The sequence below is a fragment of the Perca fluviatilis genome, chromosome 3 (genome assembly GCF_010015445.1).
Source record: "Perca fluviatilis chromosome 3, GENO_Pfluv_1.0, whole genome shotgun sequence".
Taxonomy (NCBI): Eukaryota; Metazoa; Chordata; class Actinopteri; order Perciformes; family Percidae; genus Perca; species Perca fluviatilis.
The window spans coordinates 39,607,269-39,619,747 of record NC_053114.1 but is presented as its reverse complement, the minus strand read 5'-3'; the positions used below and the strand labels follow the sequence as shown (position 1 = coordinate 39,619,747).

At 41.8% G+C, this 12,479-nt stretch overlaps 1 protein-coding gene across 1 annotated transcript; it reads right to left on the bottom strand.

Annotated features, from left to right (window-relative positions):
• Positions 1-464: 464 nt before the first annotated feature.
• e2f8 (E2F transcription factor 8) lies at positions 465-9,475 on the bottom strand. Its single transcript, XM_039795183.1, is given in 15 exon segments — positions 465-1,325; positions 2,234-2,571; positions 3,020-3,155; positions 3,277-3,543; positions 3,810-4,329; positions 5,119-5,200; positions 5,302-5,517; positions 5,749-5,867; positions 5,869-5,884; positions 6,354-6,515; positions 6,792-7,106; positions 8,113-8,266; positions 8,364-8,624; positions 8,796-8,856; positions 9,165-9,475. Coding segments are annotated over 15 exon segments (2,853 nt in total). The 5' UTR covers positions 9,203-9,475; the 3' UTR covers positions 465-1,157.
• Positions 9,476-12,479: the final 3,004 nt, after the last annotated feature.

Genomic DNA, 12,479 nt, shown 5'->3' with positions numbered 1-12,479 from the left:
TTAATAAACATTGATTTCATCAAATCACCTTTTAAATTGATATGAACTTGTTAGCAAACCAGGATGTTATTACAGGTTCTAAAAGGACCATGGCCATAGGACTGAAACGATTACTTGATTAGATTTGTCTTCCATTTTGATAATTAATCGTCTTTTATCAAGGAAAAATGGTAAACATTTGCTTGTACCCTTTTTTTATTTATTTTTTTAAATATGACAATTTTTGATTCGATTGTAAATTGATTATCTTTGGGCTTTGGTTTGTTAGTCAAAATAGTCAATTTAAAGACATCACCAATTTGGGATGCGCATTTTTCACAATTTTCTTATTTTATATACCAAACGATTTAAGAGTAAAATAACAAACCGATTAATCTATAATGAAAACACTCAGTACTAATGACAGTCCAGTAGTTGTGACGATGTGTCACTGTAGAGTAGACCAAAAACAGACTGACTTCACATGATGTTCATAGAAAAATGTATTAATATTCAATTAACATTTTACATTTAGCAAGACACCAAAAAAAAGAGGTAATTTCCTTATAAATTAAACAAAATGTCTGATTAGTCTTAGAATCAAAAACAATCACATACTCTGAACAAATCCATTTTTAAAAAGGGTGTAACAGTTAACGTGTACATATGTGCAAAAGTTGTCTCATTGGGTTTAACTTGGAGATAAAATGATCAACCAATTACACTTGTCTTTCAGTCAAAAGCGGCCATCTGACTTGGAAGTGTGTTGCCCTTTACAGCATTGATTTTTATTTATTTTTTTACTAGAAATCGTTGTTCACATTACCCACATTTGCAGAAATAACTAAAATAAACAAACAAAAATAATAATAAAAAAATGTATTCTCCACTATTAAATTATGAAAATTGAGTCCTTGGAAACCCAGCATCACAATGAGTATCTGGTGAACTTGAAATCTGTCCACTGGGCCACAGCCAAGGCCTGCCTGGCAGCTAATTTTAGAGCTGGCTGTGATAAGAATGAAGGCAGTGAGGCCGCTGTGAATTGCTCAGAGGTAATAATGTAAAATGCTCACCTGACAGAAAATAAAAAGACAGCCACGACACCCATACATACAGGCACACACACGCACACACACATTATGTACACAGCCATCAGAGGATTTCCTGCAGAGATTTCAGGAGTCCTCAGCGGCAACGTCCAGCTTCCTCTGAGGAATGTAAACAGTTTTAGGGGCCAGGTGTGCACCAGTGGTTACCATGGCAGCCAGAGGGGAGAGGGGGCCTGGCGTGTGGAAGAAGCTGTGCTGGGGGAGCCCTGTCCCTTTGGGGGTGGTCATCAGAGGCTGGACAACAGAAAATCTTCAGTTAGTCTTCTAATCTTAAATAAAAAACGACTTCAACCAGATCACAAGCAACCCATCTTCACAAAAAAAAAAAAAAATATAATAATAATAATAATAATAATAGCTGGAAAATCCACAGTAGGGAGTATTTTGGCAGTTTGCAAATTATCTGTATCAGCGTTTTATTAACCCGGTAACCGATCAAGTTAATTAATTAAAAAGTGGTCTACTTTGGCTCGGCTACAGCTCTGTGTCTGTCCCTCTGCTTCGGTTTCACTCCCCACTGAGTCTGACTTAATGTCCCGCCCACAACACTATCGGACTATCTTTTCAATCGATTATCTTGAAAGTTTCTAATTTATTAAATAATCCCTAATCCACAGACAGACCTCACTGTGAATTTGTAAAAACTGCTGACAGCGAGGCCCGAAGTTTCTTGATAAAGATATCGCAAAAACCTCTCTGCTAACTACCCCTAATTTTTCGGTTGTGGTTTGTGTCAACTGACACTTTATAAATACCAGGATATGGGGCTGCATTGGTTCTCAGGCTAAATGCGACGAAAATGATGATATGGTTGTTGAACATCAATCACCCAACAGTTACTTTCTCATGTGTGATCATAATTTATGACTGATCTTCAAGACTTCCTCTATCTCAACTATTTAAATCAACTTCACAGTACTTCAGTGAATTATTATTGCACTTCCATAAAGTTGGGACACTTGGGAGAGACAGATAAAAGGCCGACTCAAGTGTCATGACTTCTCAGATTTGACAAAGCTCCTTCAGAGCCACCAGATTATAGAACCGTTTTCACAGGTTGGAAGCGCCCCATTCATTTTAAAAAGCAAAAGCCAGTGAAATTACTATCTAAACACAAGGTGTTTATTTTTATTATTTTTTACCTGTTGTACACTGAACAGGGTCATTGGCTGCCCTGATACAGACTGCTGGAGAGGCACAGGGGACCCAGGTTTGATGAAAACCATGCCTCTCTGCTGCAGAGCCAGCGGGCTGGGCATGGTGTTGGCACACTCTGGAGTCTGGGGGGTAGCGAAGGCGTTTACTGGGCTGGAGCCTGAGATCAGACCCAGGTTCTGCAGGGTGAAGTTGAGGATGGCAGGACTGGGGCTGTGGAGGCGGTGGTCTTGCTGGGCGTTGTATGGCGAGGCGGCAGTAGCAGCGGGTTTGTGAAGACGAAGGCCGGTGGGTGTAATCTCCTGGGCTAGGACAGGTCTGGAGCCTGTTGGCAACAACAGGCACAAACGTGTATAGACCCTTACTCTAATCTACACTTATTAGCTAATTCATTTTGAGCCATAAAAAAAAAAACACAAATCAAGAATAATGGGAATAGTAAGGAGAAGAATCATTGTCCTTTAAAAAGATTTGACCCTTGATAGATAAGTTGAAATATAGAAAATGAATGATGATGAATTCACTGTTTAAGTCATTTACCAAGAAAGAAATGTCAAACAATCTGGTTCCAGGCGATGGAATGTGAGGTTATTATATTGTTGTAAATTAAATATCTTTGGTTTTGGATTGCTGGTCGGACAAATCAATTGACTGAAAAACCAAAAATGGACCGATAACCTATAATTAAAATAATTACTTGCGGTGCTAATCTGAAAACTTACAGTAGGTGTGCCCTGAGACATTCAATAATAAACATTTGATGAGATCTTTACCTGCAGTTGGGGTTTGGTAGATGTTGTAAGTGGGAGTTGCGGCATTGTTGCTTTCTCTCCCTGAACCTTGAATTTCCTTGTAGCTGATGAGGGACTGCTGGGAGATTGGGATCAGGTATCCGGCCGGTACTAAAGTCTGGACAGGCAGAACAACAAATGGTCACACATTCTGCTGTTGAATCGACAAATGCAACACAAGGCATCAGAAGTCTCTGGTGTTAAATGAAGCCCAGTAAGCATCGTGTTTATGCATTTACCTCGGTGTGCAGTTGCCCTGGCGCGATGGGTACGACTCTGACTGGCGTTAAGCCAGCCTCGCTGTCGGAGGACGCCGTCTTGTCCTCTCTGTCCAGGAAGGTCTCCAAGCTCTGCTCTAGTGTCTGGTTGGCTACGGCACCGCCGGGGGTGTTGACAAACTCCGGGTCCAGGTGGAGGGCGCGAGGCGAGGGCCGGCTTGAGAGCTGATAACCGCGGCGGGCCTTCAGACGGGCCTGCAGGATCTCACACAGTTTTGGAGAGGTGTCCTACGAGGAGGCCAAAGGGAAGAAGGAGACAGAGAGGGTGGGTGGGGAATACTGTATGTCAGAAACCAAGAACAATGTAAGCATTTTTTCCAAGTGTTTTGGTATTTTAAACAACCGTTTTATGGATTTAAAACCACATGCCCTTTGAATATATTTTTACTTTATAGTAATTTTCAAAAGACCAGTCACTTGAAACATTCCTTTAAAATCACTCAGATTGTTACCACGTATATGTAAATTCTCTCTTCTTTTTTTTTTTTTTTTACCTTAAAGTTGGGGTCGGTCCTCTTGGCTTTGGAGGGGCTGCTCTCTAAGGCCGACTCTGAACGCAACCGTTTGAGCGCCAAGGGGCTGACGTCTGACGCCCTGAAGGTCGGCAGGCTCCTAGCTGCATTCTGGCCCGTCGGGCTCTGCCCAGTCTTATCCTCAAAGGTCATAGAGCGCACGGCGAGGCTGGTCGGCTGCGGCCTGACCAGAGGGTTTGGCCTGGGCGAAGAAGGGTGCAAATACACGGCGTAGGGCCCGCTCCCCCGCTGCTGAGGTAACAGGACGGGGATCAGGGATGAATACTGCGCAGGGATGTAGGCGACGGAGCCCGCGGGCAGGCCTGCCAGCGGTGTGTGGGGGGTGAGGTGGATAGTAGTGTTGACTCTATGCTCCTGGGTTGGAGTTAGTAACGGAGCATGTGGCGGCTCCATAGAAACAGAGGAGAACTGCTCAAACTTCACAGCGGCAGTGTTCGTCTCAGCAGCAGCAGCAGCAGGCTTTGGGTCCTCAGCTCCGGTCCTGGAACAGAAGCAGGACTCTCATTTAACACGCTGCAGATCTACAATTACCTTATCCAAAAATGTGGTGGTTCGCTGTGCCTGCACAGCCGGCATGTCACGCACTAGCAACAAACCGTGTATCCAAGAACACTTCAGTCAGTTTAAATTACGTTACATCAGACACGGACTGCTGTTGTAGATTGGTGTTAAGTTTCCAGCTGCGCAACGTTAGCTGGGCCTTTTTCTTTAGGCTAACAATATTAGCTTTAGCCTGGCTGGTAGCAGCTTTCTGCGGTGAAAAACGGCCGGGAGATGTCACGATACCGTTGCATTAATCAGGGGATTTAGTTTGTCTTTGCAGCGTACATAAAACACTGACTACTGTAGCTTCAATATCCATGGAAATGTGCATCACTGTGTCAGCGGCAGCTGCTGCTGACGGTACTTTTCTACACATGGAGAGCCTCACTTCCCATAACAAACCCATGGGTGTATTAAGAGACCCTGTCGGACTAACGCTCCGTCACATACACACGTCGCCCACATGACCAGCTGTCTTCAAGGGGAAGGCTCGGCCGGTAACAATCATGTAAAAAGGAGAACGGTGAAAATTAACTTTTCTATCAAGCAGCAAAAAAGGTTAAGCGTCAACATCGCAACGGCCTGCGGTGGGACTATCGCGCATGCGCATGCTGCGACGTAGACGGTGAAACTAAATATCGTGCCGCCCTAGTTGTTACGCACCAGATTTTATTTAAAGAACCACAAACCGTTTAGGTTGAACGATCTAAAATGGAACCAAACTTACCCCGACTCCTGGTCAAGCTCGATCTGACAAATAGCAGCAAGTTGGGCCATTTTGTTTGGGAAGCCGGTGTTTGGTGAATCGCCTGAAGGCACAAGAGGAAAAGATTGTTTCATCACACCATAAACATACGCCAAAACAATAAACCTTTAGAATAATAATAATTTAAAAAAAATCTGTACTCACTGAGGGCACTCTTGACAGGACTGCTGGGGGCAGAGTTGATCTTTCGGCGGTCGTCATGAATGCTCTTGGCCAGCTTTATGAGGGAGGGGTGCCGGGTGAAGCTGCGTTTTGCCCCGGACGCTGGAAATAGGTTTTTGGCACAGTTGTCCACAGACGCACGGGACTCCAGTACACTTTTCTTCTTGGATAAACATTCAGACGTGGAGCTCTCCAAGTCTGAAACAAGAGTAATATTTAGTCGGTGTCTTACTAGTGAGTTTTTACAGCACAATCTTACAACTACAATCATTGCTCAATAGAAACTGAATGCCCTGAAATATATTTAAACTTATATAGTAGTATGCACATAAGATATGAATACAAATGTGATGCTAGGCCCAAAATTCCCTCCAATTGTGGACGAAAATATAAATAATAATAAGTAAATGGAAAGAGGTCTGGCAATACCTTTGACTTGTGGGAATTCTTCGGGGCCAACCCATTCAAAGGCCGGTTTCCTCCCCCTCTCTTCTGTCACGTGGACTTTCTCGATGAGCTTCAGGCTCCGCAGCACGTTAGCTATATCGCAGCCGGCGCACTTTGGCTGCAAATGCACAAAACAAACAACACCATTATCTACTGACAATACACAGACACAGAACATATTCGGACAAAAAGATGTATGGGAAGCATGGAGTGCAGTAATTGTGGATATATATATATATATGTAATAATACTGACTTTACTTGTGTTATTCAGGTAAATGTATTTTGTACAGACCTTGTTTAACAGATTTAATACTAATTACAAATGTATTGATGTCTTGAAATATCAGTCTGAACAAAACTTTCTGCATGTTTGTCTTCAGGTCTTCCACACAGATCTGACACTGATACACTGCACCGACTAGGTCATTATTTGTGCATGCGGAATGTGAAAAACGTGAGACGGCCCTGGCACTGGAAAAAAAATAGTATTAAGCAGATAGATCTAAAATCATATACCAGCATGATTTTACTTTGACCCTGCATAATACTGAGAAAGAAACTGTATCTTACAGACTCGGTACTCACTCTTGAACTTGTTCTTGTCTTGATCCGCACCCTGGTCCTCTCCGATCAGGATCTTGGCAGCCACGTCTAGACTGACCACGCGAGGATTAGACACCAGGAAGAGCATGACAAACTTCTGGCTCATCACCCTCAGAGATTTGTCCTTCCGACTGTTAACAGAGGCTGAACAGGACAAACAGAATGTAAAAAAAAATATCTGATTACTGCGTCACAAAACCAAGGAATGACAATTTTCCAGCAATGTTATTTAAATTTTCTCTCTTATTAGAAACTTTTCTTCATTTTCAAGGATATTTAATGCCTGTGGAAGCCCAGGAATAACCAAAAATTAAGCCATGTTGAATGCTGAAATAGAGTTGGCGTCCACGTCTGGTATATTTAAACAGTTAGAGGACACACAGGACACACACACACACACACCGCACTCCAGCTTCTCACCTGCTTTGAACTCTACTCCTGGAAGCTCCACAAAGAAAAGTTCCTTCTGTCCTTGATCCCCGTTCTCCAGCTCCACCACCTCCTCGTTCTCCTTCTCCTCCGCGTCAAAGTCAAACTCCTTGTCCACGAGGCGCTGCCGGATGTGCTGCATCTGCTGGCCGTACCTGTGCTCCTCGCCCACCTGCTTCAAAATGGCTAGAGTCTGCGCCAGTTTGGTCCGCCCGTGCCATGTGTAGCGGTTCTTGGCCGAGCGGCTCACCATGTGCAGACTCTCCAGCACGTTCATGATGTCGTAGATGCGCCGGCGTTCTACGCCTGTGCAGACAGAAAGAAAACACATAAAAGGCTCAAGTTAATACCAGAACTAAATATCACAAATAGTACAATAAATCAGTAAGAACTGATCGCAGTACAGACATTCAAACTGTTGTTTTTTTTTTTTTTAGGAAAAACTAAATTCAAACCAACTTCTAGTATAATTACTACATGTTTCTGTATATGAGAATAAACCAGACCTCAAATGTACGATCAATGTGAAAAACATTTGAAAATCAGCTTTGGTGGAGGGTTGTTTAATTTCTTTCTCAAATTGAAATGATGAATTCACGTAGGATATCATGTAAGTAACACATCAACATTTGCTATAGAGCTGGGCAATATATCGATATTATATCGATATCGTGATAGGACACTAGATATCGTCTTAGATTTTGGATATCGTAATATGACATAAGTGTTGTCTTTTCCTGGTTTTAAAGGCTGCATTACAGTCAAATTATGTCATTTTCTTACCAGATTGTTGTAACTGTTCTATTATTTGCTTTTACCCACTTAGTCATTATATCCACATTACTGATGATTATTTATCAAAAATGTCATTGTAGAAATATTTAGTGAAAGCACCAATAGTCAACACTACAATATCGTTGCAATATCGATAGAGGTATTTGGTCAAAAATATCGTGATATTTGATTTTCTCCATATCACCCAGCCCTAATTTGATACACCCATTATTTGTATCATCATAGTTACTGCAGTTATTACATCGGTATCACGATAATGATTATCACTACACAAAATAGCGAATTTGCCATATCTAACAATAACTGTACGTAACAGTTATTTGTAAACATTTGGGCTCCGATAACTTCTAATGGACATTATATTAACTGAATGATAAAACCGAAACACAATTTACAGATCAAAAAGTAACCATTAGCTGCTGCCCTAACATCTGACATTGACTGCGATCTTTACAAATGGATATTGTAGAACCAATTTTGTTAAAAAGACAACAAATGGTTGATAGAGAAGACCTACTGAGCTCAGTGGCCACATCATCCAGGCAGATGTCGTTGTTGAGGGCAGGGTTTGGGCAATCTGGGTAGCGGGCGAGGAATTTATGACAGAGCAACCCCAGACTCTTCTCTTTCCTGCTGATCATTTTCTCTGACTCTTCTCCATTTTCAGTGTCCTATGGGAAGACAACAGAGAACAACAGATAATAAATGCATTCCTTTGAACACCTTGACTTACCAGAAAGCGTGTTAATGATAAGATTTGTTTTGTACCTGTGAAGGGTCAAGACCGTCCCGTCCGTCATTGTCCAGGCACAGCTCTTTCTCTCGGTTCCTGATGTCAGGACTAGCAGCACTGATGAGCATTTTGAGGTTGGAAGTCGGCGTCCAGGGGTCAACAGAACCTACTTCTCTTCCTTTTTTAGGCGTAGTGAGGGGACCCATGGTCGGCTGGTTCTCCACTGACACTGCACACTGACCAAATAACTTCTTTGGAGTATTTACAGGAACCTGGGGTGCTACAAAACCATCATCCTAGTCAGCAAAAGAAGAAAAGAAAAAAAGAGATTTAGATACAAGCTAGCCTGGCATTGCCAGACCTATCTCCAAGCCCATCCATTACCACTGAGGTACACATTGGGATTTATCACAATAATGGAACAAGTTATATCTGAGAAACATTTAGATGCCTTTGTGTTTACTGACCTTTGAATGAGATTTCTGGGTCAGGTTTTGAGATTCAAGCGCTGTATTTGACATTTTCCACCTTAGCACAAGGATTTCATATGGATTTTTATTAGCTAACCTTAGCTAGCTAGGCATTCATATAACCTAGCTAAGTGATATTCATCTTAGGAATATATGAAACAATGCTAAAGAAATTCTAAACACCTTATAGTGTGCCCCTAACAGTAAAGTTATGGGTAAAAAAGAAGAAGCAGCAATTAAAATATGCTATCTAACATTTGTTCCAACATACACTTTAAAACGTATGGTTTTAGCTAACCTGCATTAATAAACGTTGCTCATTAATTTTAGCATTAACGTCACTGTTTACGTTATTACTTTCCTTACCGCTTTTTCAATGAAACATATTTGTTGGGTACCCACATTTTTAAACCAGCGTGACAACAACGACCTAAACTATGCACCGATGTTTGTTTTTTTTATCGATTATTCCTCGTTTTACCTGACAAGATTGACCACAAAATCAGTTGTTTAAATCTAATCAAAACACCAGACTGATATTGGCGGTAACTGACGTGGGTTCCATCGAATCGCCGGGCCCAACGGACGCAGCGGTACCGCCCTTTCTTGTGGAAAGCAGCCAATGGGAGCGCCGAGCGAGGCAACGTAGAGGAAGTAGAAAGACCGTCCCGCGCAGGTAAACTGTTTTTTGAAATCCTTGGCGCGGAACGTCTGTACGGTAACAGTGGCGGCTCGCTTTAAACTTTGATACGTTTGTGGCCAAAGTCTGAATACTTACTACAGAGAGAACGTTGTATTTATAAAGTGACTTATTTAAAAAGCGCACGGTTCCCCCTAAAGATAATGTTTGTGCCACGTAACGTTAGCCAACAGCGAGCGCCCCCTGTCTGATACCGCTTTAATTTAACGTTAATAAAACTCTGTTAAACCGGATAACCCAGAAACTTTGTAACGTTCCATCAACGGCTTTGTTTTAAAATGCACAGCCGTGGCGTTTACTTACATGCTCAGCAAGTAAAGCAGAGCAGACAGTCCTTAAGCGGGGAAAACAGTTCGACACAACAGAGGCAAACTAGCGACACCGAAACCCAAACTTAAACGTTTGTTATATTAAATATCTTGATCCTTTCTAAAAGATAAAGATGCGAAACGTGCAGACTTACCCAAAATATGTGGAACAAGCCTTGCTCAGATGGAACTTCCCATTTTCACGGCAATGTGTTTTGGATATTTCCAAAAGATAAATCCGATCCCTAAAATGTGGATTTTTAACACAAGAGCGTACGTTTCCAAGCAAAATAAACATTAAAAAACACAAGCGATGTAATGGTACAAAATGCGCGAGGCTCTTAAGTTTCTTGTTTTTCTTGTTCCCCGTGCTAGTGAGGAGCATAGACTGTGTGGGGAGTGGCCTCTTGGTCAACTTTACTACAGATGTGAAAAGTTTGCCCAATGTGTGGGGGTGACCACCAGCATTTGGCCCGCCCTATGCGAGCATGCGCGCTCACTACTTCCTCCCTCTGGAGAGAGGCGGGCCCAGACTACTGTAGGCTACATTTAGCCCAACATATCTAGTCTAGATTAATTGACATTATGATGAATTATTTTTTATGTGAAACAACAACACATTTTCTACAGTTGTTCTTTACAGGCTGCTCATGTGTGTTAATGTAATCTCTGTTTTGTAAGCCCCCATGGTACTGGTATAGTAGTATTCCTGCAGGGAGCATGGCTGAATTAACTTTTAAGAGGGACCTGAGCAAATATTTGCTGTTGGGGCCCCCATTAGTCTCGCATTGCACCACACACACAAAAAAGACACTGAGTTGTTTGCATTTCTTTAAGCCAATCACAATCGTCTTCGGGCGGTGCTATAAGCTCCGGACGCAGAGACGGTGGCTGCTGTGCAAAATAGTCTCTGGAAGGAACTTGGGTGTTGGTGGAACATTTGCACCCCGCGAAGAAAACTGCATATAAATAATTAAATTAAGTTAATTGTTCACACAATACAGCAACGTGAGCAATTTCATGTAAATTGCTCTTACCGTGTGTACTTCGTCCACAGCAATCCCTGCCCGTCGGTCCCAAATCGTCCCAGTTAAATGGTAAATGCTGTAAATAGATTCTTTGTAAATCTTTACAATCGTTTCCAGAAAGAACCAAGCAGGCCTGCCCTGTTGCACAATGCAAATCTTCTTCAAAACTTGCCATTTTCAACGTGTAGCTTGCTAGTTCGAAGTTTGTTGTTGTTTCCCGAAACAAACAGAGTTTGAGAACGGCAACACACAGAGAGGTAAGATAAATATAATATTAGCCTTTATTGTCCACCTTACGAGAGATTTGTCTTGGGCATTTGAGAGAACACAGGTGACGTAGCGGCACACAGCCTCTGAGGCCCCGACTATAGTATAGATGTATTTTCATTTCCAAATAATTTGAGCGGTATCGTTTTTCTTCCCAGTCTATCAGTTATGTAGCCTACATAACCTTATCTGTCCTCATATCGCCAACGCCACCCATCGTGGACATGCTCTACATCCCAGCACATTTGTGTCACATTATGTTTTTTTGCAAACAGCAGTTTTCTTTACAACATTGGTGATGCGGAGCATATTAGGCTAGTAAAGCCACTGTATAGAAAAGCGCCGTCAGAAGAATGTGACTTTTTCAAACGTTTTAAAGGTCCCATGACATGGTGCTCTTTGGAGGCTTTTAAATAGACCTTAGTGGTCCCCTAATACTGTATCTGAAGTCTCTTTTATATAGACCTTAGTGGTCCCCTAATACTGTATCTGAAGTCTCTTTTATATAGACCTTAGTGGTCCCCTAATACTGTATCTGAAGTCTCTTTTATATAGGCCTTAGTGGTCCCCTAATACTGTATCTGAAGTCTCTTTTATATAGACCTTAGTGGTCCCCTAATACTGTATCTGAAGTCTCTTTTATATAGACCTTAGTGGTCCCCTAATACTGTATCTGAAGTCTCTTTTATATAGACCTTAGTGGTCCCCTAATACTGTATCTGAAGTCTCTTTTATATAGACCTTAGTGTTCCTCTAATACTGTATCTGAAGTCTCTTTTATATAGGCCTTAGTGTTCCCTAATACTGTATCTGAAGTCTCTTTTATATAGACCTTAGTGGTCCCCTAATACTGTATCTGAAGTCTCTTTTATATAGACCTTAGTGGTCCTTTAATACTGTATCTGAAGTCTATTTTATATAGGCCTTAGTGGTCCCCTAATACTACTGTATCTGAAGTCTCTTTTTATATAGGCCTTAGTGGTCCCCTAATACTGTATCTGAAGTCTCTTTAATATAGACCTTAGTGGTCCCCTAATACTGTATCTGAAGTCTCTTTTATATAAACCTTAGTGGTTCCCTAATACTGTATCTAAAGTCTCTTTTATATAGACCTTAGTGGTCCCCAAACTGTATCTGAAGTCTCTTTTATATAGACCTTAGTGGTCCCCTAAAATACTGTATCTGAAGTCTCTTTTCCTAAAATTCAGCCTTGGTGAAAAATTACAACAACTAAAACCAACTACAAAAATATTTTTTTTTTTAAGTTTTTTTTTTTTGTGTAGCTATTGAGGAGCAGAGATGGGGGGCAAGGTGGAGGGTGGGGGTGTGGCCTTGACCAACTGCCACTTTGCTCGTTTGAAAGCCATGATGTCTCTCT